The following is a 24,006-nucleotide window of genomic DNA, read 5'->3' as shown; positions in this document are numbered from 1 at the left end:
CCGGGGGCTTCGCTGCCCGGCCTGGTCGGCCCTGCATTGGATCATCGGATGGGTGGGGCTATACTATTGTTTTTAGCAGTGCAGTCATGACTTGGGGGCACCCCGAGGAAAACTAACCCCTGAATTGATAGAAGTTTATTTCGTTCAAATCCATTGAATAACGACTCGAAACATAAAAAAGCGTAAGGTCTTCCTCTCAGTTGTCTTACACGTACAGTCCTTGTCTTCTCACTGTCAGAGGGCTTTCAACACCACGGACAAGATTAGAGCCAAAAATCAAGATTTATGAAGAAATACCACTCGATTTTTCAACAAAGTGGCATGTTCTCCGTACAGCTAAGGAGCATGGGTTAAGTGCCATGCCGGCCGGAAAAGTGTAGTTGCTGTGAATTATAATTCTAATTTTCAAAAAGAGTGCTGTTTATGCGGAAGTAAACAACCAAAAATTAATTTCTATGGCCATAATTTGCCAAAAATTAGCAAATCTTGTTGTCTTCTTTGTGATGTATCACCTTATTTGGGGTTTTCGAACTATATTAACAGCGCCTACCGAAGCCTGATACATTTGCCCGTTGGAAAATGAATGGCAGACTGGCTAGCTTACTAAGTGTTACCAATAGAGGGCGCAAGTAAAGAAAATGGACGCCGACACGAGATGAAACCCACGGCCTGAATGGCAACTTTTCGTCCCATTTTATGACGAGTGCGAACATTTTGTTAATCTAAGCACCATGGAGGAACCCAAGAAATCGAAACTATTCATTAATTCCGCTATTGAGCTGAAGGATGAGCTCGAAGAGGTAATATTTTGTATCTTTCTCTTGTGTTGGCCAACGCAACGGTAAAGTAGGCCTATGATCGACAATTCGGTCGCCATAAAGTTTGTGTACGATGCAAGTGTTGGTTGTCGAGTTTTGTGTTGTTATGTTGAGTTGTTGGACCCCATGGTTTTGACCCTTCCAAAAAAGCTCTCGTATTTTCATCATTCTTGGAAGAAGGAAAGGCCATATATTTATTGCACTATCAACATGTTTAATTTCAAATTATTAAAAAATGTATTCATATGTACAGGAGGAAAAATTATTTCTGACATCTGGACCTCCAAGTGTCCTTTCTTTTTAACAATCACTTGTAACATGTGTAACGTTGATGCAGTAAGTAATTTAGCTTTTTTTGCTTGTGTGTTGCATAGGCTGTGAATGTCATTACATAATATAACAGAAATCTGTTGATTTAATTCAATTAAGTGAATCTAGAATTTAAATAATGAAAACTTTGATAAAAAAATTGATGGCCGTAACATTCTGTAAAATGACATTTTGAGGCTTTTTGAGATTTGCCTGAAAGATTTGACATGATGTTAGAACTTGTGCAGATTTTTTTTGAAAGATGGTCAATGAACATGAGTAAACATGTCACAAATTTTAATTTTTTTCTTGCAGAAAATGGAGAAAGGTTTTGAGTTTGTTGCAAAGGTAATGGGTAGCTTGTCTGAGAGAGAAGTTCATGATTCATTGAATGCAGTGGTGAGTATTGATTCCAGCACTAATGGTTTCTCTGGCTCAGCCTTTCAGAAAGTTGACTTCTAAAACCGATCATGAACATTGATAAAAACTGTTCTATATACCAGAATATAGAATAATCCATTCAATGACAGTTCACTATTCCTCGTTTGTCAACAAGCCAAGCATTTAACTGCCTAAGCCATGTCACTAGATAATAGATTTACTGCCTCTTTTCACAAATTTTAGGCAAACATTAGTGGTTTAGTCTTGAACTTAAAATGTAAATCACTTAATTTTGCCCACTGATACAATGAATTGAGGAAACTGTAATCTGAGATCTCAAGAAGAATTTAATTGACACATGAAATCTGAAAATGGCTTAGTTACAAGAGTGATAAATGTTTTTGCTTTTTGGGGAGGTTTTACCTCTCTATGCTTCCTTTGAGTTGTCATAAAGGGAAGGGAACATGTGCTCACAGGGTTCGAAATTTGTTTTTTAGGGGCCTAGGCCATTTTGGCCTTGGAGAAGTAAAAATTTCCAGGGGCACCAAGGCCACTTAAAAGGGCACGGAGGCCATTGTCGAAAATTGATTAGGGCCCAAAGGCGAATTTGTCAAAACGCAATCCGTTCAACCTCTAAAATGCATTCTTTTGCTTTATTGTGGAAAAAAGTGGACAAAAACCTAACACCAGGAATTGTTATACTCTGTGAACAGGGCATGAGTTGCACATAAATGATCATCAAATTAATTAAACATTTTTCCTAACACTTGAAAATGTGTGAACATCCCTTTTGTTGACTTTTAGACTTTCAAGTTACCAGTTGAATAATCTACACTGTATCCAAGAACCCTGCCATCCCCTTAGGCTTCCCACCCTGACATGCCGTCCCCTTAGGCTTCCCACCCTGACATGAAATCAAGAGCAATAAGGGTTAACAAGTTCTGCTGTCCTTTTCCCCTTTCTACCCTTTACTTTTGTTTGTTGCCAGCAATGAGGGTGGGAGATATATTTGGACGCCTGCATTGCCGGCGTGGCCGCATCTTCACCAGGCACAGATTTTGGGAAATCACGGTGCCGTCAACATTGCCAATCTCGGAACTACACACGGTGACACCACCACTTACCCATGCATAAAAAAAATCCAATTTCTTGCATTTCGTAGCCGAGTTGCAGAGCTCCTTTTGAAAGGAAACGTTCTTTCCTAGGCATTGTCGCATGTCGTACAAACTGACAGCGGGCCGGTACCGATAGGAAAACTTCGATTCCACGTGGCTGGTCTGCGTCCCTTGAAGCTCGTACTATACGTGACGCGGATCAATGCAGAGTGCACTGGTGGTACATGTACATGTATATGTAACAATGCATTATGGGACACTCCGATTAGCTACACATATCCGTAAGGGTACGGGTTTGTGCTTGCGCACATGCAGCGGATCAATGTGAAAGTGTGCAATAGCGGTATATGCAGCAATGCATTATGGGACACCACACTTAGCAATCCGTAAGGGGTGCGGGTCTGTGCTTGCTGGCACGCACGATGTTCATTGCTACATGAAGTTGAACAGTCAACGCTACCCCCTCTGGACAGTCCATGTACCGCACAGTGGCTTGGCCTGTAACGCATGGGGTGCGCATAACTATAGTAACAGCTCGCTGCTTAAGAAATTTTGTGAATATGTGTTTGCGTGAGTGAAGGCAATGTGGCCGTATATCATGCGGGCTATGCAAGCCCGATCGCTCGAGGTATGGTCTCGCTGACTGGCGCGGCCAACGAGCGCTAGCGCTGGGCTGAATTTATTGTTAATTATTTTGACAACTCACTGGAAAGGGCACAACGGCCAAAGTGTGCATAAGGCACAGCAAAAGTGGCCATGAACAATGCAATTTTCCAAGGGGCATCACAGCAAGTAAAAGGACATCGACGGCACTGGCTGTCGTGAATTTCGAACCCTGTGCTCAATAGTCCACATTCCATATCTGGTATTGGGGAATGGGCCACAATTCATAAACCTACATTAATGTTTCAATTTTCAAACTTTCCCCCAAACAGGTGTGTAAAGGTATGAAGGAACATGAGGATATCACTTTAGGGCTACTCTACAGTATTCTTACTAACCCTGCCACAGCTCCAAAGGTAAATAGAAATACAAACAAATAGCCATCACTATGTAATGTTGAAACTATAAACTTGATTTTGTTCAAATGCCTCCCCTCAAGTAAAGCTGCTAGGACATTTGTTGCAGAACCCACTCTTCAATGGAATTATATTACCAATTCAGTGGACAGATGTTTAAAACACCTGCTCCAGAAGGCAGGAAGTCAAAGCTTTGTGTCGCATCTGAGGAAGCTTGAGGATGCTATCACTCACAAGTTCGTGGAAAGCTATGAGCATTTGAGTGCTTGGGATTTAACAGTGAAGGGCAGAACCCTGAAACTTTTTCATTTCCTTTGATGCAGACATATCGAGATTTGGCACTGATTTCAAGAGACGGACTGTCACTGGCTTGGAACAAGTTGAATCAGATTGTTGTTGATAAGTACACAAAACTTCAAGATGGTGCCAGGACACAGGTCAGTAAACTTAGTTTCATTTTGCAGCTTTGATAGGGAATTGTTTAACCGAACTCCGTTCAATATTCTCCTCATTACTCTAGTTGGATTTAATGGCTTTAAACTTCTGCCACAGCCATAATTTTGTATTTACCTGCAGCGAAATATTTTTTCATGCCAAAGTATAATTTGTTGCAATTTTATCAAATTGATGTGATGAAGCAAAGATTTTCTTCACCAAAGTGCATTGCACTGAATGGTCATGACACTTGAGCTCACAGACAAATGCCCCCTTACTTGATTGGTCACAGCTCGTGTGGGTAACCAAGGAGATGGTGAAGAATTCAGTGACAGGTGTTGTCAACGTTTGCTCTTCGCTAATCAAGCAAATTGCTGGTAAGGTCCTTTTTATACTACCCCTTCCCCTCCCCCACCCCCCACCCCCAAATACTTACCCTATTTGTCACCACATAACCTGTACTATTTTGGTTTCCTGCATCCACACTGTAAACATACATGTATTATCCCACACATTTAAAATAATGGCACGAGAACATTGCTCAAAACTTGTACTCAAACTCCTTACGGAAATTCCAGCACTTTTCTTGATTTTTAATGCTCCATCCTGCTGCAGTATTGAAAGTCTTTTCTGACAACTTCAAACAATGTCATTTTCAAGTACTTGCATGTGTATGTTTGGAGGCTAGTAGATGCTCAACACACGGTCGTAATTTCCAATTTTCAGGTGGTGACATCACTCCTAAGAATGTCTCGCTGGCTGAGGCAATGCTGGATCTCTTCACAGAAAATAAGTAAGCTCCATTGTTCTTGCAAAGGAAACACAAATGAGGTTTAGTCAGTTTTTCTTTTGAAGGAAACTGACGATAAAACCAAGCTTTTTGAAAGTAGGCACTCTAGTTTTGTACTCTACTTCTCAAGAAAAAATATTTTTGATTGTTTTTTTTTGACAGAGCATGGTTGGACAAGTACCCTGTCTTAATGGCCATGGTTTTGTACACATATCTACGAATCATTGAAGACCACAGCTTACAGATGTTTGCCAACCTCCGACAGAGAGAAGTGGATTTTTGTATTGGTCTACTGAGGTCAAAGGTCAGTGCCATTCATGAACAGGTCATCTTTTTATTATAGGTTCTCTGAATTTCATTATTTGATGTGAAGACTTCTCCAGTATGTTGGACCCTAATTCATGTTTAAAGACATGTTTTTGAAGAGGTTGCTATGGTTAGCTTGTGTGAGTAAAGTTCAACCACCATAAACATTTTTCCTTTTTGGAGTCCTGGGAGTCGGTCTTGGTTGATCACATGTACTTGAGTGCTACACCTCCTTATCTTTCACTGATCAGTTTTTATTTTGAGTCTGCCCTCTGTAGATATACTTGGTTCTTTTCTCTGTATCCACAGTTTATGGAATGCTGCAGAATAGGTCGAGACTTGTTAAGATTACTACAGAATGTTGCCAGAATACCAGAATTTGAGAAACTGTGGAAGGACATGATGCACAGACCACAGTCTTTGACTCCACAGTTCACAGGTGAGTTCTGGCATGTCTCCACAGTTCACAGGTGAGTACTGACATGACTTCACAGTTCACAGGTGAGTACTGGCATGACTCCACAGTTCACAGGTGAGTACTGACATGACTTCACAGTTCACAGGTGAGTACTGGCATGAATCCACAGTTCACAGGTGAGTACTGACATGACTTCACAGTTCACAGGTAAGTACTGACATGACTCCACAGTTCACAGGTGAGTACTGACATGACTTTACAGGTCACAGGTGAGTTCTGGCATGACTCCACAGTTCACAGGTGAGTACTGACATGACTCCACAGTTCACAGGTAAGTACTAGAATCAGATTTTCAAATAATTGCTTGGATTTGTACTTGCTCTGATACTGAGGCAAAATTTGCCGACTGAGCATGTTGGTTTCCAATCATTTTTCACCAGTCAGAACGTTCAAGTTGATACATGCATGTGAAAGATTATTATTAGTTTGACATGGGTTCGTGGCCCAGTATTACCCACGGTGAATAGACATTGTGCACTCTTAACATTTTTAGAATCAATACCACATTGAGGCTTGATTTTGTTTTCATTATTTCAGGCGTAGCTCAGCTCATGAACCAGAGAACATCTCCCAAATACCTGGCGTGCCGTCTCACTCCAGAGATGGAGAAGAAAATCATATTCCTCACATCCAAGGTGGGTAGGGTATTGCGTGATCCTTGACACAAATGCCATCCCCATTGGCTCAAATCCAATGGTCAGTTTTACTGTGAGGAATGATTTTAGGTCTGCACAAGCGAGGCACCATTTCTTGACAATCTGATTGATATCTCAGGATTATTTGAAGCACAAAGAACACACGATTGGTCTACTGCTCTGTGTTTAACTTTAATGAATCAGAGAGATTTCTTCCAAAATTTCTTGGGCTTTAAGCAATATCAGTTATTTTTTCCACCCCACCATGTTGGAGATCGGTAATCTGCTGCTGGGGCTTGTAGGTTTTTTTTTGGGGGGGGGGTGGCTATTTACTTTTTCCATTAAGAGTATTCTGCATCGATAGTGAAAGAAATGAATGAATGTAATCATTTTCCACTCCCTGTTTTCTTTCTTTCTTTATGCACAACCCTCTTTCAATATCCCTTCCAAGAAGTAACAAAACAGGTTCGTAAAATCAGTCATGTTTAAACATTAATGTAGCCTCATTTTTATTTGTTATGGTTATATTTGTGTTTGCAAGGTTCGGTTTGGACAACAGAAAAGATATCAAGATTGGTTCCAGAAGCAAGTAAGTCTTAGAAACTTTGTGTCGGACAAATCAGCACCAAATCAAGTCACTTGGAAAAATATACCTTTTATATGGTATCTTTACCCATGAATGAATGGTACTTGGTTCTATACCTACCTGAGTAACATTTTAGAAGTTTCTAGCAATTTCCCAAACATGATGTGTTACCCTCCACCCTTCTCATCTCTTGTTCAGTATCTATCCACTCCTGAGAGCCAATCACTTCGCTGTGATTTGATTCGGTACATCTGTTGTACGGTCCACCCATCCAATGAGGTACTGTGCTCTGACATCATCCAACGCTGGGCTGTCATTGGCTGGCTACTCACCACATGCACAGTAAGTGTTCGTGCACATCTTTCAGATTTCTCACACTTCCTTCCCCGTCATATATTTTTGTTTCAGTTGTCGTCAGAAATCAAGGACTAAACCTAAAGTTAATAAATAGAAGTTTGATATCATGAGCTGGTGTTAGACAGCTTTTATTGTATTTGGAACAATGCTGAGAACCTCATCAAATCTGTTTATTTTCTGTCCTAGTCCAATGCCGCAGCGTCATGTGCCAAGCTAGCACTGTTCTATGATTGGCTACTCTTTAATCCATCAAGAGGCAATATAATGGATATCGGTAAGTAGGAGATGTGGCTGATACCCTCCAAATAGCTGAGCAAAGTCAGTAGTATGATTGCATTCCAGTAGCATGCTTTGTACTTGACAATAATTATGCAATGTCTGCCTTTCAGAGCCTGCCATTCTTGTTATGCATCATTCTATGAGATCGCATCCAGCCATCACCGCAACCCTGTTAGACTTCCTCTGCAGAGTGAGTTCATCATTCTCAAAAATCTCTTTACAGAAAAGAAGATGTATAATTAAAACAAAATTAAAGCACTAAATTTATGTCAATATCTTTATTAAAGCTTTATCTTTATTAAAGTTTTATATAAGGTATACTTTCAGGAGTCTCCAAGAGATAGAATTTCTTATCAAGGATGTCGTGGATTTACTGCTGATAAAAGAAGGATTGCTGTTTTTTTTTGTTCTGCAGATAATTCCTAATTTTTATCCTCCGATGGAGCAACAGATCAGGCAAGGTGTCATGTCTGCCCTTAGATTTCTCCTAGAGAAGAAAGTGTTACAGTAAGTCTGTGAAATCAAAGATGTAAAAGCCTAACTCTTGTAGTTGCTTAATAGTTAACATCATTGGTCAAATCTAAGAGCTAAGCAGGTTAGCTGAGAAGCAGTCACCAGCAGTCACATCCTTGTCTGAATGACTTTTCTAGGCCTGTTACTGATATGTACAACTCAGTGGAATGCATGAGTCTCTGGTTTGTGGCTCCTAATGGGTTTTTTCCATCCGTAGCCAATTTCGACATGACTTATCTCTTCACATGATGACTGATAGCCAGTTCTTGCTAGTTACTATATCTCGGCTTATTTCTGAGAAGTTCCATGATATTGACCACAGATTTCACCTCTAGTTTCAACAAACTCTACATTTGATCAGGAGATTGCTAATGCTGTCTTTTTGGGGTTTGTTTGAAGGTCGCTGGCTCCGCTCTTTGACAATCCTAAGCTGGACCGTGAGCTGAGAGCAATGACCAAAGACATGTTTGCTGAGTTCTGCACACCCATACCCACCACACCCACCGCCTCTGCCACGCCCATGTTAGCATTGCCACCAGAAGGTAGGTGGATGACTTGAGTTCAAGGTTGTAACACTGTGATGCTTGTATTTGCACTCATACATATCCTAGACAGTGTTGATGTACAGTATGGATGCACAGTGTGGATGTACAGTGTGGATGCACAGTGTGGATGTACAGTGTGGATGCACAGTGTGGATGTACAGTGTGGATGTACAGTGTGGATGTACAGTGTGGATGTACAGTGTGGATATACAGTGTGGATGTACATTTAAATAACAGCTAAGGTTTAGTGCATGTTAAGCAAAGTATCCCTGCATTAATGACAGAGAGATTTGAAAGGAATCCCAATGTAGTAACTGCAGTACACCCGACATCCATGCTCTGTAGGAACTTGTACTCATTTGGACGAAAAACAAGTGGTGCGTATGCTACAGTGGAAGAAACCATACTCTTCACTAGTTGTTACTGCGTGCCAGCATTTTTGTCTTTCTTTTTTGTCTTTTGACAAACATGTCGAACTGTTCTAGCAGTAGCTAGATGAATTGGAATCTGCTTTGTGTATTTTGATGACTTGGAAATTCTGCAGGGGTCTGCAGGGGGTACTTAAATTTTTAAAAACATGTTTCCTTGACCAGATGGGAAATCCGAACCAGAGTCTGCAAACAATGATCACGGTCCAATCCAGAGACTTCCATCGGAAGATGCTACATTCAGTGATGAAGAAGATGAAGACAGATGTAAGTACAGACATCCTGGAGGGAACAAAGCACTTCAACTGGCAAATTCCAAAACTGTAACCTTCAAATGGATGAATTCCATTGATGTCAGGCTGAGTCGGAGTATTTGCTGGTTGGTTTGAGTAACTACTTGCTCTCAGACTTTTTCACAATCCCTTAGAAATTTCAACATCATAATTTAATAACAAGACTGTATCATAACCACTTCTGTACTCTGGACTGAAAGTTGCACCCATAACATTGCCCTTGATGTCATATGTCTTATGGGGCACCTCACAGCTGCAATCCGTGGGCATGATGGGTGTCATATGTCTTATGGGGCACAGTCATGCAAGAGACCACATCACACCTCACACTTACAATCCCTGGGCATGATGGGTGTCATATGTCTTATGGGGCACAGTCATGCAATAGACCACATCACACCTCACACTTGCAATCCGTGGGCATGATGGGTGTCATATGTCTTATGGGGCACAGTCATGCAATAGACTACATCACACCTCACAGCTGCAATCCGTGGGCATGATGGGTGTCATATGTCTTGTGGGGCACAGTCATGCAAAAGACCACATCACCCCTCACACTTGCAATCCCTGGGCATGATGGGTGTCATATGTCTTATGGGGCACAGTCATGCAAGAGACCACATCACACCTCACACTTGCAATCCCTGGGCATGATGGGTGTCATATGTCTTATGGGGCACAGTCATGCAATAGACCACATCACACCTCACACTTGCAATCCCTGGGCATGATGGGTGTCATATGTCTTATGGGGCACAGTCATGCAATAGACTACATCACACCTCACAGCTGCAATCCGTGGGCATGATGGGTGTCATATGTCTTATGGGGCACAGTCATGCAATAGACTACATCACACCTCACAGCTGCAATCCGTGGGCATGATGGGTGTCATATGTCTTATGGGGCACAGTCATGCAATAGACCACATCACACCTCACACTTGCAATCCCTGGGCATGATGGGTGTCATATGTCTTGTGGGGCACAGTCATGCAATAGACCACATCACACCTCACACTTGCAATCCCTGGGCATGATGGGTGGGTTCTATGTCTGTTTATTCATGATTACTGTCTTTTCCTTCAGCATTGAGGCAACGTAACCAAGATGCGGCAGTCTTTCGACCCATCAAGCAAGAGGAGGAGGTAGACCTCGACATGTACTTGGATCAATTAGACGGAGAGATTAAGGAGATGTGCTCCATCTTGCAGAGTCAGAGGTCAGACCACATTCCTCATAAGTAATGTGCACACAGTGAAATGGGTTCCATACTGTTTTCAGTCCAGTGTCTTTGCTCTATGTGGAAGTAAGTCCAGCTTGTTCATGTAAACGTAAGCCTAACTCTAACACTAACTCTAGCATTTTGACCACTTCTGCCATCATTTTATTCACTGAATGTTTTCAAAACTTTCTCTGATTGATTTTATCTGTCTTTTTGATTCAGGGATTCTGATATTGAGACACAGTGTGAAACAATGGAGAACCTTTGTAGTGTTATTTTAGAAATGGTGAGTACGAAGCATATCAAAATAGGTCTTTGTGGAATAAATTTTGTTATTGCCAGGGTACAGTTATCATGAAAACAGCTCTGTAATGGGTACTGAAGTATAGATTAGTGGAGTACGTGATCATAGTCGATTGCATTGTCAAAGGACTTATAAGAATATTGTGTAGGAAAACACTGAAGTCACAACATAGTTTGGTAATTTCAAGGAAAGCCTTTCTGGACAGCGTGCTTATTAAGGTTTCAAAATAAGAACCCCTTCATTTGCAGAAATATGCCCACATGAAGTTGTCCCACAGTACATTCATTTGAATATTTTTCAGTCTTTGTCATCTTTTTGTTTATGTTCCAGGATGATTTTGACAGTGATGTAGCTGGGCCATTGGCAATGTTCCTCTGTAGTTTGTATAAACGTGACATTACAGGTGTAACGCTACCAGATGAAATCACAGATGAGTAAGTATGCTGGCCAGGTCACATATTGACACAACTCCAATTGGAGCATACAAACCGTGACTTTCGTAAATTTGTCAACATTAAATGGCAACCTGGATTGAGGAAAAGCTAGCCGTTATTACCTGACTTAGGAGCTTGATATCTCAATCAATTAAACTGGCACTATTCCAGATCCTTCTGTTTCCATCAAAATGTTGTAGGATACTGTTAACTGTTAACTTACTCAAGAGCTTAGTGGCCCTTGGAAGTTGAAGTACAAAGAATGTGGCACAGTGTAAGATTTTGGTGGATTCAGGTAGGTTCCTGAGGATCCTAAGAAAATCTGTCAAGAGATTGTGGGTGACATGACATTTGTACTGGTACACTGTACAAAAATTCTGCTGTCACAAAATGTAAACAAACGTTAGAAACACTCCAGAGTGGATGTAGCCTGTTGAATGGAACCTACAGTGTTTGAGTTTTGATAGAACAGCTATGGAAAGTGAACTCTGGGACTACGGAAATGTCTGTAGTGTCTCCTCCAATAGAAGAAATAACACATTCTAATAAACAGTTTTCCAAATAGCAGAGATATGTTCCACATTTAGAAAAGCTCCCTTAAACAAGTCAGTCCTATGTCAACATTTCTTGCTGTGTCTCCTCAGCCCTGTTTTTGTTTTCAAACTGTCATTGTGTTTCATCTCTACAGAACAATGGAAGACTCACTTGGCAAACCAATCTATGTTATATTTAGGTAAGTACAAATGGCAGTTATGGGTCATTAGACCTTTTGTTATACATTGTAAAGGTAATTTAATTTATAGAAGGATTTACACTCTTTAAAATGGTAGGGGCGGGGAAACATATTTTGAAGAGGGATTGGATTGAGGTGGTGAGTTGTCATAGATACCAGATTATGTGTGTAGTCTTGTAGTGGGTAACCACTTGCTAGTCTCAATTAAGACAGAGATATAATTGATGGATAGGAACAGCTGAGAGGAATGATCACATTAGGGGGATAAGACAAAGAAGATTTCACACCCTAAATGAAAATGGGGAGGTGTGGCAGGAAACGACAGATAGGAAGTGGCATAATTACATCTGCTGTGGTTTACTGGTGGCTTACAGAAATTGAAGGTAGTGGAAGTACAATTTATCCACTTGTCACTGTACAGAAAGAATGCTGTGTTCTGTAAGTCTTTTGAAAGTTGCACAACTTATTCAAATGAAAATTTATCAAAATAAGTTTTGGCTGTCTTGTAGGGAAAAACGAATGAAGACAAATGGGCGAAAATTTTGCTATTGCAAGCCCCAAAAGATTTGTCACTTAATGACATCTTCAAGAATTTTACAAAACCTCTGTGTGTTTGCTTTTGTGAAACAAAAAAAGTATAACGAGGACATGCGCACCCCCTTGCTTCACCTTTTGTGATTTGATTGTCAAGATGCCTGCCCTTGTTTTTGGATGGTGAGTGGTTCGAGTCCTGACCAAGTTTCCATACCTCATCGTTTCTTTGATACAGGAATCTGAGTGCAGATGCTGAACAGGATTCATGTCCATTACAACTTCTGACGTTAGTTTGTGTGATGTACGAGAAACAAGTCCAGATAGGCTACAACTTGCTCTATTTCTTACATGCAAGGTAATCACATATTCAGAAAATTTGTCTCTTTATCCTTCTTTCCTACTGAAGTGAATTCTTTTAAAACAGCAGTAGCAACGAAATTTCAAAGTACTAATCTGTCCAATTTCCCTTTTGTCATTGGCTCCCGGGGGCTTGTTGAAAAACTTACATGAACATTTGTATTGATCGTCACATGTATAGATGTGGTGCATCATTTCATCCTGTAGAAACATGAAAAAAATACTAATGATTGAATTCGTTTCTTTGACAACAACAGTAGCAAACAAGGCGAGAGAAGATTACACATGTATGAAGAAGCCTGTAAGAATACGGGCATGGGTGACCTGACGGCGTGTTTGGTCCGAGACTTTAAGGTAAAGATTCTGGAGAGACCACAGTCATTATGAAGTGCAGAACTTGAATTGAACATGAGTTTCAAACCCTAAATAAAGTTTTAATTCAGCATGAGAACCTAGAAGAAATCTTTTCCAGCCCCAAGACCCTTCATCCATTTTCTCCTCTGAAATTGTCTCCTTTTTCACCAACAGGCTTGCGCAGAGGAAGATGTTGGCCTTATGTGTTACCTTGTTGCTCCAGTCTACACAATGGTAACCACTGAAAATAAGATATTTATGACATCAGTGGAAATTGGCCCAATCTGAACTTGGGAATTCCTCCTTCATCCAACGTGCCTTTCATGCAAATCACAGACCAAAAGTCAGCCAGCATATGATCACTGCCAGCATGCTGATTTCTATTGCTGTTTCATGGCTCTGAAATTCACCATGTCATTTCAATGGGATTGTATCATACATTAAGCCTAACACTCCTCAATTCCCCAACAGGTTAAGGATTGAGGAGGGTTAGGGTTAAAGAGATACAACTTAAAATCTTCATTACATGTCCTTGCTCTCTTCCAGTAAGAACAATAATTTTAGGAAAAAAAATAATAAAATGGAAGTACAATATGTAATAGAGAAAAACCTTGATCCCTGTAATCATTTTCTGAGATTCTTGCTTTGTTAACGTGTATTTTCCCTTCTGTTTTCTTACCAGTTCTGTGATGCTGCTATGGAGAGCACAGAACTACTACATACAATAGTGTCATGTGTAGACTCTGCTCAGGTCTGACATCTCTTTCAGCTTCATTCTAATTAGTCATCATTATAATGATTTCTGCATTTTGATTGTGTCTTATTTGTAACATTGTATTGCGTCTTTGTCATATGATCACTTTCTCTGCTCTGCAGTTACAAGATTTGATCTGTGATGTCATGCAAGGCAACCTGCAACTGTTTAAGAAGGACAATATTGCTAAAGTCTTGGGTAAGAGGAGCCAGCCATTAAGGGAGGGGACGAATTTCTGCCGTGTTTTGCAAACTACTTCAATCAAACTGAATCCAGAGGACTCCAACTCTGTCCAATTTTTGTTGATTTGAGCAACAAATTAAAAGGTTTCAATCCATTTGTGAAGTTTTTTGGTAAGAATTTTTATAGAAATATTCTTTGAAGGGTTTGGGGCATTGCTGTACTTATTTTTGTAAATCAGAGAATATTGATTTTCACTTAAAGCTTGTCAGTGAATGTATCAATAGCTTTTTGTTGAAGTCATCTAGTTATTATTGTCATATTTCAGAGGCTACATTAGAGTGGGAAACCTTTGAGCAATACTGTGTTTGGCAACTGCTTCTTGCTCATGATTTGGATGTGGATCAGTTCGTCTCAGTCATTCCCAAACTCACCTATAAAGGTTAGCATATACCAGCCCTCTAGTGGCCAAACTTGACAACTCTTTATTAATTTAAGTGTTGGTAATTACACCACCTTTAGCCACAGTGTATGTACATGTATTTTTTACTTTTTATGTTAATATTGACAAGTTAATTTGATAAGGCTTGGTATATAAAGCCTTGTTAGTTGTTTGACATAAGAAGGGCCAATAGGTTGACATAAGAAGGGCCAATAGGTTGACATAAGAAGGGCCAATAGGTTAACATAAGAAGGGCCAATAGGTATACAGCATCTGCAGTAGCGATAACCTTTTCCTTGTTATCAGTAGAAATTGTAATCTTAAGATTTTCCTGTCACCAAAGGTAACTTGTTCAGTGTGTACAAGTGTACACTCTATCCTGTCATGTCCTAATTACAAGGTCAGACATCTTAACCACTCAATGTCAAAGCTGTCTTAAATTGGCTCATATGTTTGAATCTAGTGTAATAGCAGGCATGACAGAGAATCCCCTGAAAGTCCAGTTTTTCTTTTAAAGTTTCTAAGATGCAGGGATAACATGTCTTCACAACCAAACAACTTGATTCCTTCCCTCATTTGAGTTGAAAATTTTTTTTTTTTTCTTGATGAAGCAAACTGGTATGGAAGTAATTTTTGTCTATTTCAACATCTATAATTGGGACTGTGCTGATTACAACAAAACTAAAATGGTCATTTTTCTTTCTGCAGATCATCCTGAAGCAATGGCAAACCTTCTACTTATGTTGAAACTAGAACGGTAAGTCCAAACTTTGCCCCCTTCACCCAAAACCCTGAAATCCAGTCTGTGAAATGTTCCAGTCTGCTGGCTACGTGATGTTTGTGGGGGGTTTTCGGCCGGGATTTCGACTTCAGAGACCGTCTGGAAGCTTGAGACTGGTTAGGAATTAAGGGTCCAGTCAGGATCTTGAATGGGGGAGGTTAGGGTGTGGTTGCAAAAACTGGTTTGATCAGTTTGGGAGGCGCTCAATTATCCCCAGGTGAACACCGTTCAGGTCTGTCTGAACTGTCAATCACCAGCAGCCTAATAGTGTGCCACCGGTTTGTATTTTGCATTAGAGACTTTCTTAATCTTTGTAATTACGCATTTTTATCCACTTTATTGAATGATTCAAAGCAATCAAGTCCCTTTTTGAATCAAGATGTTGTATGTTTAATTCTTGATTTCTTGAGATGTGCTCAACTCTCGACTAGTCCTCATTTGTTGAGTCAGTTGTCCATGAAAGTGTGAATTTACCTGAAGCAAAGAAATTCAGACTTTTGTCCAAGGTAGAGTCTGGTCCATGAACTTACACCTCAAACACTCTCCTGGCCCAGTTCAGGTAAACACCAGGAAGTGCACATCAGTAGACCAGCCTTCACAAGGTACCAATTCCCTGACTGAGGTAACACGGGGATGTGACATTAGCTGGCCGTGTTTCTTGACACCTCAGGCTCTAAGATAAAGATGAAGTCCACCTGTGTACATGCTGGGGTTCATTAAGTGTGGATTGGAACCACAGCTACAAAATTACCCTCTGTGTACAGAAGCAATTGATGTGATTTCCTGTGGCAAGATTTATGGTAGTATCAGGCTGTAGTAGACTGTGGGGGGTAGTTGAAGGGGGGGTATGTAGTTCCTCAGTTGATAGGAACTAGGCCGAACAGTGACCGAGCAGTCACGATGACAAAGGAATTCGGTCTGAGTTTCCCTCTGGAGTATTTCAGTAACAAACTTTAATCAGATCATAGGGTCACAGTACGTTTAGTTTAGGACCACCCTAAAATGGAGAAAGATTCGCGAAAACTTTTCTCCTTGTTAAAGTCTTCAGCATTTTGCAGCAAAGTACAGTGATACTACATTTTTGTAGTAACATTTCCAAAGATTTCTTAAATATTTGACCTTTCAAAACATCTTAGGTGTTGGTAGTTATTCTTCTCCCCCAAATAAATTGACCTGAAACCTTGCTTTGATTAGACATTTCCGGGAAAAAAGATCAGCATGTGTGATATGTCTTAAGAACAAACTTGGACACTGCTTTTTGTCAGACACAAAAGCCACTCTCTCCCACAAACTAAAAATTTCCAACAGTTGATTTTTTGTCAATCACATGAGAAACATCAACCTGGCCACCTAGTTGTTTGACCCTGCCTGTAGCATGTTAAATGGGTTGAAAAGACCCAACCATCAGGCACAACCTGTCCCAAATTTGAGGCTAACATGTTGTTCCCCTTTCCACATCCAAGGTGGCACCTGGTCTTCATCAGTTTCCCCCAGTCACTCTTCCTCTCTCTGTCATAAAAAGAGGAAGCTGACATAACTCCATTACTGAACACATTTGAACATGTTACAAGCCCCTGTATCACCCAACTGTTGATCTTCCTCAGTTTACTTAACTCTCTCGGCATCTCCCAGCTGCTGAGAGCTTCTTTCTTTACTTTGAATTAAATAAACCCCCAAGAATAATTTATGTTTACTCTTTGTCCTTCATTGATCCTGAAATAAATGTTTGAGACCAGCCTGAATGAAACCAACATACATGTACTTTCCTCCACCTCCTTTGTGTAGTAAAGTCTCTTCATTGAGATCTTATTTAGTGACCAGATTCCAAAAGAAATCTTGAGATTAGCTGTGCTGTCCGGTCCCCTACATGAATGAAAGAGTATCCATGGAGTCCAAGCAACAATCATTATTTGAGGCCAGCACGGTGGGTACATTCATTTACTTTTCATGTCAACTTGGCATGGTCAAATTATCACCTAGAAACACACAGATACAGAAGGAAAAAGTATTGACCAAAGACATTTGAATGAATTATCTTTTGAGTTGTTGAATGAATCTTGTCTTCTTGTCAGAATATCTCTGGACCTGTTGAAACCTTTGATGTCACGACCATGTAAGGATGGTGATAGGTTCACCTCTTCAATCTTGAGCTACTGGGCCGTCCAAGATGAACAGCATCTGGCCGACCTCATCAAGACGTTACTAGTTCGAGCAACCACATCAGCTAAGAGATTTCGACAAAGGTCGGTATTCTCATCAATGTGATTATTCAGCTGGGAACATTGTCATGAGGGTGTTGTGCCCATGGTTAGGCCTACAGCTTCAGTTTTACTAGCCTTTCCTGCTCAAGCAATAAAAACTCAAGAATGTGCATCTTCAGATAAACAGAGACATTTTAATATCCAGGACTGTTGACTCTGCACAGGATGGTTCATTTAAAAAAAAAACAAAAATGAAAGTTGGTTGCTGGACTGGGAGTCACAAACAGGAAAAAGTGTACTCTTAGTGACGTCTTATGTTTGATTTCAGACAAACTAGCAAGCCATCCAACATCCCCTCACTGGATCAGGTTCTGGGCCATCTTGAAGCGTTACGACAAACCACAGCCATCAAACAATCAATGTGTAAGTTGTTACCCTTATCTGTGGAACTCTTCCTCTGTCACATTGTGTAGCACTTTCCTTTTTTAATTCACTGCAAGATTTATATTTCAAAACCTAGTCTTCTTTGTCTTTCCTGTTGTAGTTTTCAGCCAGGAAGCTGTCTTACATGGACTACAGACAGTGCAGAGTGCCTGTACAGATGCCCAGAAAATGAAGTAAGGAATTCTAGCAGCCATCTTTGCATTTCATCAACCAAAGAAACTTTGTACTATGTCATAAATCAGGAACATAACCAAAAGCCTGTAGTGAATCATCAAGATATGTAACAAGTGACCAGCAATCAAGTCGGTTACTGACTGCCAAATTAACCCCTGTGTAGGGTGAAATAATCAAACTATCCAAAATAAAGTTGAATACATTTTAGTGGTTTGAATTTTGACCTAAAGATTGTGCAGAAGGCATCAAGGACTGTTTTTTTTTAAATATTTCATTCAAGATATGACTGTAATCCAAATTCCCGGGACATTTTGAAGCAGTTTTGTATTTTATCCAAAAAGAGATGCCATACGGCACAAACTAAAATTAGCCAGAAGGAGTAGTCTGAATCCCTTCAAAGACTCTGTTGGAGCTTATTGGAAAAGTCCTGGGTTGCATGGCCTGTTTTTAAGCCAGTGTTGTAGTTGACACCACTTAAGACCACACAAGACCAGCACAACACCTCCAGTCTGAATTCAAGTCACATCTATTCAAATGAACTGCAACAAAAGCATTCCTTTGTCATTTTTCACCCTGTTACTTGTGACTAGTCTTGTGACTGGTCTTGTGTCAGGTCTTGTGATGGTCTCGACTACAACACTGGTTTAAGCTGATTGAAAAACACCAGTAGCTACTGCCCAACTCAACAAACTGAGTGATCACAAAGTATCATTGCGCATTGTTAGAAAAGGACACCATCCTGGATATATTAGAACCATCTGCAACCGACTGGAGTTTTCAAAAACTCCAGTCGGTGATCAATCTTCTGTTGCTGCTTCCGTCTGAGTATGCTGCCAACTTAAGTGCCTAGCCATGTTCAGCACACTGTAACAACAAATAGGTGGGCTGGGCATTAGCATTGGGCTGGCGAGAAACAAATTTAACATCCTTTCCCACTGCTCTCCTTTCCTTTTGAAACTGCAGATACAGCGATTTGTTTGGCCTGACGGAAGACTTAGATGATATGTCTTCCCGGACGACACGAAGCCGAGTTACCAGGAGGTCACCGGGCGCGAGCAGTCCCAAGAACCGGAAAGCACCTCAAAATGATGTGGAATCATCCTCTGAATCAGATCAGGTCAGAATTTGTTCTGTCAATTTGGCCAGGGGAACGTATTCATTATAACGTAACGTGAAGTTATAAGTTGAAATCCTGCTCATATGCTGTTGTCACAGTATAGTTACATGCATGATGGCTGTATTTATGCAGAAAAAATAGTACCAAAAAAATAAATTAACAAGAAAGCAAGGCGATTAATTTTTCAGTGTAATATTTAAGCTTGCTGGTCAACAAATAAACCAAGCATAAAACCTGAAGTCCACACAAACCACTGGCTGGAAATCTGACACTTGGTGACAGTTTGAAGATGAGATAACTTACCAGTGCTTCTCTTCATAAAATCAAATATTGGAGAGAATTCCTGATACCACCATCAAAAAACCTTGAATGGCTTGGAGTGGGAAATACATGTGCAGGCAGCATGAGGGAACAATCATCTTCATGGACAACATGCTTTACTGGAGATACAGAAGCCTCAAACAGACAAGTACATGAATGTTTAAAGGGAGCCATTGGGGAGCATGCAAGCAAGGTACATTGGCAAACAGAAGACCTAGAAAGAGATAAAACCTTCTTATGCCACAAAGGTATTGGAAAGTAGGTCTGGTCAAAGTAGCCAGTTAGACAAATAAACGGTGATCGACAAGTGATGAGACACTGGACGATAGGCATCTGTGGCCCTCCTGCAGCAAATACTCTTGAGAAAACCAAAGTTGTCACTTCTAATCTACTGGATTCCTTCTTCTCTTCTTCAATTTTTCTTTTCCACGTTTTTCTCCTAGGATGATGATATTTCAAGCAGTAAACCCAAACCAGCAAAGAAGAGGAAAAAGTCCAACGCCTTGGGGGGTTCTGACAGTGATTGAGACTCAGTCGCTGGGATGTTGAAAAGATTGCTTTTTTAATATTCGGTTACAGACAACAGATGAATTAGTCATGGCTTGTACTCCGAAAACCTCACTGCAAAAAAAGCAATTCACGGATTTCTTTGATAACCTTTCAGCTTGAATGAAAATGATGATTAACAGTAATTATTGTTGTCATTTGCCGTGAGACATCCAAAACTTATTCTTTTTCCCTGTCAAAATCATTTAATGTTCACAAATTTTGTTTCACTTAATTTCCGTTATATGTTTGACATTTACAATTCCTCTCAAGCATTCTTTTTAAAGAATTATGGCTCTGTAAAAGAATGGCCCATATGACTATTAACAATGAGTTTAAATGTATATCAGAATTTTTTCAGCATATTTTTTGGACATTGTAAGTTCACAGAGTTTCTCATTTTGCCAATTACATGTAGTTGGCCAGACTTGTTCCTCTTCAAACATTTTCTTGTTTGCAGATATTTTCTCAGACATTGCTTTATTCATCATCGACTTTTAAAAGCTTGTCTACCATCTTCCTTAATCCTGACGGTTTGTAATCAATTTTCCCTCTTATAGAACTTGATTGGTATTGTTTTATATAATAGATTTTATTGGATATGACCAAATACTGATTTGGAAGATGCCTTTTGGCAGAATTTTCAAGTTTCCAGCAGTGTTAGATCAACTCTTACCAAACCTTAGTGGTGAGTGGAAGCAGACTGTCATTTTATAAACATGAGTAAATGAAATTTGTACATTGTGTAAAAATGTAAATATGTTGTTAAAAACTCACTTGTGTATGCAAAGGAGGGAGGCTAACTCCTATGTAAAGTGTACATCTTTTCACCATGGTTTGTGTTGATGATTGAGAAAAAAATGTGGTGGAACAAATCTAACTTGTCTTTGTGAAACTTTCCTGACTCCCTGGCCTCCAAAATCCAGCACTGCACCGTGGACTCGGCAGCATGATGTACTCAGAACATTGAATTCAGTGTGAACAAGTATCTTTTGCTACAGGCCCTGAATCCGCTGAAATCAAACAAGGCATTGAATTTTGATAGATGTAAAAGTAACCAGGCATGAACTACCAGGTTACTTTTGAGGGTGATAGAAATAAAATCTTTTCCCAGAACTGGAGATTCCCTAAGTCTTTGGAATGCGGAATCTTTGCTCGTAGATATTTGTATTGATTTTTTTTCCGGGAAATTGTTTGGTGATGGTTGTTAGCACGTGGAGTGGTATGCTTTAATTGATTGCAGAGTGATAAAAAAGAGAGCTAAGATGTTGGAAAATGGACATTTCAACAAGTAGGGACTTGTAAGGACGTAGTGATGCCTGAAGGATTGTAAAAATGGCTGAAAATAAACGAGCCGATAGAGAATGTTAGAGGGTATTGTTGACTAGTACCAAGGAAGACATCCAGGAAACGTGATCTTTATTGGCTGGAGAGCAGTACCAGTATGCATGTGTTTAACCTTTTCCCCAGAGTTATTTCGAGTTGACGCGAATGCCAATGCTTCTACAACCCTGGATCATATTCATGACTTGCTAAGTAAGGATCTAGGCCAGTAACTCGTCACATTGAACCAGATTAAGCGTCTTGTTCGTCTGTTCACAATAGTGCTCCTCCTATGGGAACGTGTCCTTAGGATTATCATACCTAGCCCCCCTACGTCCTTGGAACAGGATGTCTGAATTAAATTTTGCCTGAATGTTCAGTTATTTCATTACTTCTCGCCTGGGGCGAAGGCATTCCTCGTAATTTCCTTTCATGCTATAGTTCCAAAGCATGTATGTAATTCAATCAGGCAACGAATGGGTAGATTTTATTATGCTACATTTGTAACTTATTCATCGCCGTTTCCCACGTGATTCATGACGTGTTCTTTTGCGTCCAGTCAAAGAATGGAGATACGTTGGGGTTTTACATACAGTGACCATCTGTTTCTTACAATTTGTTACTTTTTCTGTTTTGCTTTCTGAGATTGCTGTGTTCGCTGATTGCTTTCATGCTTGTTTTTAAGTGATTCATTTGTAGTTCTCTTTCACCTTCCCTTCAGGCTTTCAATGGAGATGAGCGTTGTACTCTTTTTTGCTCCATTTTTTTCATTGTTTTAATTTGAACGGGCTTCTGACAAAGTCCTATGTTGATCGGCTTTTAACGAGTTGGAACGCAGTTTCCCAGCGGCCTATGTCGGCACCTCCTCCCAGCAAGACAAATTAGAAGAATTCCCTTGAGACGAGACCAGGGGAACGTCTGGCTATTATCTGGCGTGGCAGAGCGTTGATGCTGGGCGTCGACTGTTAGCCTCGTATCTTGGGCCCTGATAATGCTACAGGCTTGAAGCCACTCCCTAACCCTGAGACGCAAGGGTGCGCCCTTCGAGATTACATAGCCTGTGGTACTGACCTGCAATAATGACGCATCTGCGATAGTCATATAGCCACATTTCAGTTGTAATGTGTGGTTAGTTTATCCTTTGTTTCTGTGTAAAAGTGAGAAGAGCCAACTATTTTACTCCAACTGGCACAGTAACTTCAATTCCGCAAGCATGTGTAGCAATGACTCACGGCCGAAGACGGGGAAGGGAGACTTGCCATGATTTCTTAAAAAGTGTTTCTTTCCCTTCCCCTCAACTTTAGACCCCCGCTTGTTGCCCCTCAGTTTTAGAAACGTGTCGCCGCCACTGCAGTGACTCATTTATTTTGTGAAAAATGGCAGTTAGAAACCAATTGTGTTGGATCAGTTTGTTGGGGCAAAGGAAGCAAGGAACAGAGCAGAAATTCTTTTTAGCTTTATCTAATCTCATCTTTTTTTTCAAATCTCGCATTTCAATTCTTTTGCTTTGATCAACTATGTGCAGACCTTGACTTTGTACGAAGATTCCGATCTCGGCAGAAGTCTCTTTTTCTGCAGTATCACGTCCAGAGCCAGACAGCGGCTGTTCACGACTTCAGTCGCTAGATCCCAACACCTGTTGCTGATTAATGCCCTTAAATGGCCGTTGAGTGGCCCCCGCCCGTTTCTCCTGCTGGCGGGTTCAAGTTTGTTCAACTAATCGGTCCTGATGCGGCGCAACTACATTGAGCATCCTCAAATAAGTTGTTTAGAGGGCGGAACCCCGACCTTCCCCTTAATCTATCGCCTTGAAGTCGACTTGAAGTGCTGCCCTCTAGAGAACTTCGGCACAGCCCGTTTAAGTTTGTGTGACCTGAATTGTGAATGTTTTGAGTACATTCCAGCTTTTAGTCCGGTATTTTCTGTGAACTGTAAGCTTAGCGTTTCATGGAGAGTTGAGAGTGTAGCGTGTTGTTGACCTGAAATACAATCGCCCGTTTGCTTGCTTCTGTTGTCAGGATACGCCCCTTTATTGATATATATTTCTCCAGTCTCCAGTCCCTCGTCATTACAATGTCTCAATTCTTTAAATTTCACTGTCCATTAGGTCTCCTCTACTCTTCGTTCCTTCTCTTTGTTTGCCCCCCCCCACACACACAAAGACACGCACCCACCTCGTCACCTTCTCTCTGCTGCTTCAAGTAATCTGTCTCCGAATGACTTCCTGCAACTGCTTCCATGCAGCCACATCGGATATTTCTTACTGATGAATTAATACCCGGATTAATGGTCTCCGGACCCCATCGTCAGGATTTTTGCCACAAGGGAGCCGCGTTTGTTACAGGCTGTCTCACCCCAAGTCACGACAGCCCCCGTCGTATCTAGCAGCTTCGCAAATTCATCATCGGCGGAAATTATTAGGGATTCTGTATTACATCAATTGTTAAGTATCTCACATTATAATATGTACTTTTCCTTGTGGAAACAGCAGTT

The 24,006-nt window shown here is 40.6% G+C and overlaps 1 protein-coding gene across 2 annotated transcripts; it reads left to right on the top strand.

The window, feature by feature from the left end:
* Nucleotides 1-609: 609 nt before the first annotated feature.
* Nucleotides 610-21,065, top strand: ints3 (integrator complex subunit 3). Of its 2 annotated transcripts, XM_022255404.2 has the most exons (32): nt 615-800; nt 1,443-1,526; nt 3,559-3,642; nt 3,966-4,079; nt 4,370-4,454; nt 4,804-4,870; nt 5,030-5,171; nt 5,483-5,612; nt 6,189-6,286; nt 6,828-6,875; nt 7,071-7,214; nt 7,416-7,503; nt 7,619-7,698; nt 7,924-8,015; nt 8,421-8,563; nt 9,160-9,261; nt 10,379-10,511; nt 10,737-10,800; nt 11,149-11,252; nt 11,941-11,985; nt 12,755-12,874; nt 13,134-13,230; nt 13,405-13,464; nt 13,913-13,981; nt 14,107-14,182; nt 14,493-14,606; nt 15,315-15,363; nt 17,460-17,630; nt 17,917-18,011; nt 18,133-18,205; nt 19,170-19,323; nt 20,088-21,065. In XM_022255404.2, the coding sequence occupies exons 1-32, from the start codon at nt 732-734 to the stop codon at nt 20,169-20,171; spliced, it is 3,078 nt and encodes a 1,025-aa protein (XP_022111096.2). In that variant the 5' UTR covers nt 615-731; the 3' UTR covers nt 20,172-21,065. The 2 variants fall into 2 exon arrangements, with proteins under 2 accessions (XP_022111098.2, XP_022111096.2); XM_022255406.2 differs by lacking the exons at nt 17,460-17,630; nt 17,917-18,011; nt 18,133-18,205; nt 19,170-19,323; nt 20,088-21,065 and adding an exon at nt 17,173-17,427 and having other exon boundaries at nt 610-800.
* Nucleotides 21,066-24,006: the final 2,941 nt, after the last annotated feature.

Source organism: Acanthaster planci, linkage group LG05 (genome assembly GCF_054643075.1).
Source record: "Acanthaster planci isolate LZ-2023a linkage group LG05, COTS_SCS, whole genome shotgun sequence".
Lineage (NCBI taxonomy): Eukaryota > Metazoa > Echinodermata > Asteroidea > Valvatida > Acanthasteridae > Acanthaster > Acanthaster planci.
This window is presented reverse-complemented; position numbering and strand designations above follow the sequence as displayed.